The 5000-nt window shown below is 62.9% G+C and overlaps 1 protein-coding gene across 1 annotated transcript in view; it reads right to left on the reverse strand.

The window, feature by feature from the left end:
* Window positions 1-5000, reverse strand: part of CHLRE_09g397142v5 (uncharacterized protein) — a 19851-nt gene that overhangs the window by 10336 nt on the left and 4515 nt on the right. The window contains exons 7-17 of the mRNA XM_043065835.1: window positions 4686-4760; window positions 4072-4200; window positions 3728-3793; window positions 3060-3245; window positions 2755-2835; window positions 2407-2504; window positions 1907-1997; window positions 1581-1643; window positions 920-1034; window positions 472-568; window positions 123-173 (exon numbers count right to left, since the gene is read on the reverse strand). Coding sequence (XP_042921296.1) covers window positions 123-173; window positions 472-568; window positions 920-1034; window positions 1581-1643; window positions 1907-1997; window positions 2407-2504; window positions 2755-2835; window positions 3060-3245; window positions 3728-3793; window positions 4072-4200; window positions 4686-4760 — 1052 coding nt within the window. The remainder of the gene's footprint in view (window positions 1-122; window positions 174-471; window positions 569-919; window positions 1035-1580; window positions 1644-1906; window positions 1998-2406; window positions 2505-2754; window positions 2836-3059; window positions 3246-3727; window positions 3794-4071; window positions 4201-4685; window positions 4761-5000) is intronic.

Raw genomic sequence — 5000 nt, forward strand, 5'->3', positions numbered from 1 at the left:
CGTACCCCCGCCTACACCCCTCCCCAGCCCCCCCTTGTTGGTTTAGTTTGGGCTGGCATTTACAAACCCCCCCCTCCGTGCCCCCCCCCGACACAGACACACCACCGCCCCCCCCCACCTGCCACTGGTACAGGACCAGGAACACCAGCTCAAACAGCGCGTGGTGCGCCCACCTGCGTGTGTGTGTGTGTTTATGTATGGGTTTGTGTGTGGGGGGGGGGAGGGCGTGTGAGTGTGTATGGCAGGGTGTGCGTAAGTGTGTTGGCACCGCACCTCCCACCTACGTGCACCCCCTCCCACCACCACCAACCAGCACCGCCAACCTCCCTCTTCCTCCCGCTCCTCCTCCTCCCCCTCCCCCTCTTCCTCCCGCTCCTCCTCCTCCCCCTCCCCCTCTTCCTCCCGCTCCTCCTCCTCCCCTCCCCCCCTCCCCTCCTCCCCCTCCATCCCTCCCTCTCCCCGGCCTCGCACCTGCCGGTGGGCGAGTTGAAGAAGGCCACGGAGGTGAAGGCGTACGAGTGCCACATGCGCGCAGCCAACTTGACCATGGGGTCCATGGTGCCCTTGCCTGGGCAGGGGGAGGGGGGGCGCAGAGGTGGAGGTGGGGGTGAGTGAAGGGAGCGAGGGAGTGAGGAAGCTGTGTGTGTGTGTATGTGTGTGTGTGTGTCTGTCTGTGTGTTGACGAGCACAAGGAAAACATTACGGTACGCGTAGGACAGTGTGTGTGTGTGTGTATGTGTGTGTGTGTGTGTGTGTGTAAATACCAGCCCAAACTATACCAAACAAGCCAGATTAGCGGGGGGAGTTGCAAGGATTGGCACAGAGAGCTAATCACTCCGTCCTCCACACAAACGGCTACCCCCCCTTCACTCCCTCCTCCGCACATGAACGACTACACCCCCCACCCCGCCGCCCTCACCCGCGAAGTGCAGCTTCCTGAGCACCGCGTACGCCAGCAGTGGGTTGGTGGCGGCTGTGGAGCGGTCGTCGTCGTGCGCGGTGAGGGCCAGGAACTCACGGCCCTGCCACTGGACCTGCAGGGGAAGAGGGTGGTGGGGGTGAGGTTGTAGATACCAGCCCAAACTAAACCAAACCCAAGCTAAAAAGAGCGGAGCACAGGCCGAGGTGCTAGTTGCAAGCGGTACGGGGGGAGGGGAGGGCGGAGTGGTCAGCTCACAAGTAAGAAGTGCCGACCGCAAAGATTGTTTAAAAAGCGCGGGGGGGGGGGCGCGGCGGGGGCAGGGAATGCAGGCGGGAGCAGAGAAAAGAGAAGGTGGTGGTTCCAGGCGTGCGGGTGGGATGGGGGTTGCCAATCACCACTCCCAGCAAGAATTATGGACACACGCACTCATGCACGCACACGCGCTTGTCGTTTCCCTTCCAAAGGCGCACCCGCACCAGCACCCGCACCCGCAGCCGCAGCCGCACGCACAGGGACAAAGACACACACGCACACACAAGCTTGACCCTTTCGCATTGTGCTTTCCCGACAAGTGTACACACACAACACACACACACACACACACACACACACACACACACACACACACAAAACACACACGCTCCTGCTCCCGCCGTACCTGCACGTACATCTCCAGCAGTGACTCGGTCATGAACTTGCGGTCGAAGGAGTCGAACGCGACCTGGGGGGGGGGGGGGGGAGGGGGTTGAGGGGGGGGGGAAAGGCGGGGGAGGGGCGGTGACATTCATGATTAGAAAGAAGGGGGGCGGGAAAGACGGGGGGCTGGGGCGGGGCGGTTACGCCCACACGTTTTAGCTTGGTTTGGTTCAGTTTGGGCTGGAATTTGCAAACCCCCCCCGCCACACACACACACACGCACCTCCCCCCAACGCACGCACGCACACACACTCCTCCCCCGCCCCCGCCCCCCCCACACACACACACCTGCAGCGGCGACAGCTCGTTGACTGTGTTGGGCAGGTCGGCGGGCTGCAGCACCCGCTCCACCAGGCCCACGTAGCGAGCGTCAGCGTAGCTGGGGGGGAGTTACATTCATGATTAGTTAAGGAAGTGGGGGGGAGGGGGGCAGGGCGGGCAGGGGGCATGGGGCGGGGGGCATGGGGCGTGTGGGTGTGGGGCGTTTGGGCAGGGGCCGTGCGGCCAGGGGGCGTGTAAGTTGTGTAAGGTGAAGGGGGTGAGCACGCGCATGCTAGCGAGTGCTAGCGGGTGTCAGGCTGGACCACATTACACACACACACACACACACCGTACACACACACACACACACACACACACACACACACGAACACAAACCGTACACACACACACACACACACACACACACACACACACGAACACACACCGTACACACACACACACACACACACGAACACACACACACACCCTGTTCACACGCGCCCCCGCCCCTACACGCGCCCGCTCACCGGTTGAGCCTGCGCACCAGCGCCAGGTGCAGCGAGTGGAAGCGGCTGTATGTGAGGCGCATGATGCGCCGGTGCTCGTCGTCCTTGGTCATCTCGTTCTGTGTGGGTGGGGGGAGGGACGTTGCTAGTTAAGGCGAGGAACGAAGGAGAGGAGGAAAAGGGTATCAGTACCCACAAGTACATGACGGTGAAACGCCAGGGGCGGGTGATGCATTACGACTTCAAAACGACCAGGGCCCGAAGCCAGCACGCAATGCGCAGGAGCCAAATCCAGCACTCGCACACCCCAGCACCCACACATTCCAGCCCCCCCCACACCCCACACCCCACACCCCACATCCCTCTCACCTGCACCGCGCTGAGGATGGAGGCGGTGGTGGACAGCGGGTTGCGCTTGTTGAGGATGTACTTGATCAGGAACTCCTCAATCTGCATTTGCCGTACGAGTTTCACACAAGGCGAGGGAAGGGAAGAGCGATTTACGAGCGATTTAGATAGCTAGCTGGCTGCGACCAGTTGGCTAGGTGGGGCAGGTACCGGAGAACCTGGCGCACCCACCCACCCACCCACCCCACCACGAAACCCACCCACCCGCCCCGCCAAACCCACCCCACCACCAAACACACCCACCCACCCACCCGCCACCCGCCCACCTGCCCCGCCAGGTTGCCCTCCGCCTCCAGCTGCTCCTCTGCCTCCTCCTCCGGCGCCGCCTCGTCGCCCAGCGCCGCGCTGAAGGCCACCGCCGCCGCCGCCGCCGTGGTGGCGCGCGTGCCGGCAATGGGCTGCACCGCCCAGGCGTGAACCAGGAAGGCAAGAACCTGCAGATCCATCTCCACCTGCCACAGGCGTGTGCGGGGGGCGGGTGTGTGTGTGTGTTACAGGCAATGATTATTGGGGGCGGGGCGGGGTGGGGCGGTGTAAGCATGGGCAGATTTAAATGGGCGCTGATGCAGGTAACCATGGTGTGCAGGCGTAAACACGGAAAAATCCATGTCCATTAATGTTGATGTATCATCAGGTGTGTGCTGAAGGAGCAGGGCGACAGCCCCCGGCCGCCGACCCCCTGTGCTGTGCTGTGCTCTGGGAGTGGCACAGGAGTAACCCACGCACGGCGGGGCCCCTCCGCCGCCGGCTTCCGGCCCCCGGCCTCCGGCCCACCCAGCCGGCAAGCGCACACACAGCGCACACAGTGCCACACACACACACACACACACACACACACACACACACGCACGCACGCACGCACGCACGCACACGCGCACACATACTGACACACACACACACACACACACACAATGTCACACACGCACACCCCTACCTGCGTATGCCTGTACAACGTGAGCATGAGATTGGGGTCGTTGTTCTCCATGGCCACCTTCTCAATCTGTTGGCGGCGGTTGGGAGGGCGGCGGCGTGAGCAGAAGTTAAGGAGCAGGTGAAAGCAGCCACCTCCTTTCCTACCTCCCCCCCCCCACGTCTACCACTTCCTTAACTAGTCATGAATGTAAAACCCCCCACACCCACACCCACACACGCCTTGTCCACCTGCCTACCTCATACGTCCCCACCCCTCCCCAACCCTCCCCATCCCCTCTTTCCCCCCTCCCCACACCCCCCTTAAAACACACACACACACACACACGCCTCCCCCCCTCCACTCACCTTGTCCACCACGTCCTGCCGCCGCAGCAGGTGGTCCACGTACCCCAGCCCCAGCAGCACTGTCAGCTGGCCGCTGTTGCGAGCCCGCAGAGCCACCTCCAGAATGTACTCCCACGTCAGCACGCCGTCCTGACAGGAAGTTTGGGAGGAGGGGGGACGAAGGGGAGGGAGAGGAGAGGAGAGGACGGGGAGAGACAGGCGTTGAGGAGAGGCGATGAGAGAGGCGGGGCACGGAGGCGGGGGTTGCAAAGATGTTTGGGAAAGCGACCATCCCAAACAAACACAAGCAGACCGAGACGGGGGGTAGCCGTCAATGGAATAGACAGGAACGGGCACGCTTGAAAACAAGGGAGTGCCGACACCGAGTGGGGAGGGGATGGCGCGTGCGGTGCTGGTGCGGTGGTGCCGCGGGAGGTGCGAGTCGGGGGGTTAACGTTGAACCAATCCCGTAAGGAAACAGTCGCGCGGCAAGGAGAACTGCAGCTGCATAAGCGAGTCGGGGGGTGGGGTTGTAGACACCAGCCCCAACTACACCCAACCCAAACTGCACCCAACCCAATGCCAAAGCGCGAGGGGTGTCGGAGGCGGCGACGCCCCCCCCCCCCTGCGCTCACCGAGGGCATGGACAGCGCTCCGGGTAGCACCTCCGACGAGTGCGCCCGCAGCAGCTCAATCTGCTGCTGCACCTCCTGCGCGCGGAGGGGCGGGGGGGGTGTTACATTCATGATTAGTTAAGGAAGTGGTAGACGGTAGACTATCTTGGGGGGCGGGTGCGCGGGTGGGGGAGGGGGGTTTTAAATACCAGCCCGAAGTAAACCAAACCCAGCCAAAGGGGGTGGGGCTGGGGGTTGCTTGCACCAATAGGGTTTAGGTTTAAGGGGGGGGGCACGACATGGGCAAGGCAAAGCAATTCGCGGCTGCAGACAAGA

Source organism: Chlamydomonas reinhardtii, chromosome 9 (assembly GCF_000002595.2).
Source record: "Chlamydomonas reinhardtii strain CC-503 cw92 mt+ chromosome 9, whole genome shotgun sequence".
NCBI classification, from domain to species: Eukaryota; Viridiplantae; Chlorophyta; class Chlorophyceae; order Chlamydomonadales; family Chlamydomonadaceae; genus Chlamydomonas; species Chlamydomonas reinhardtii.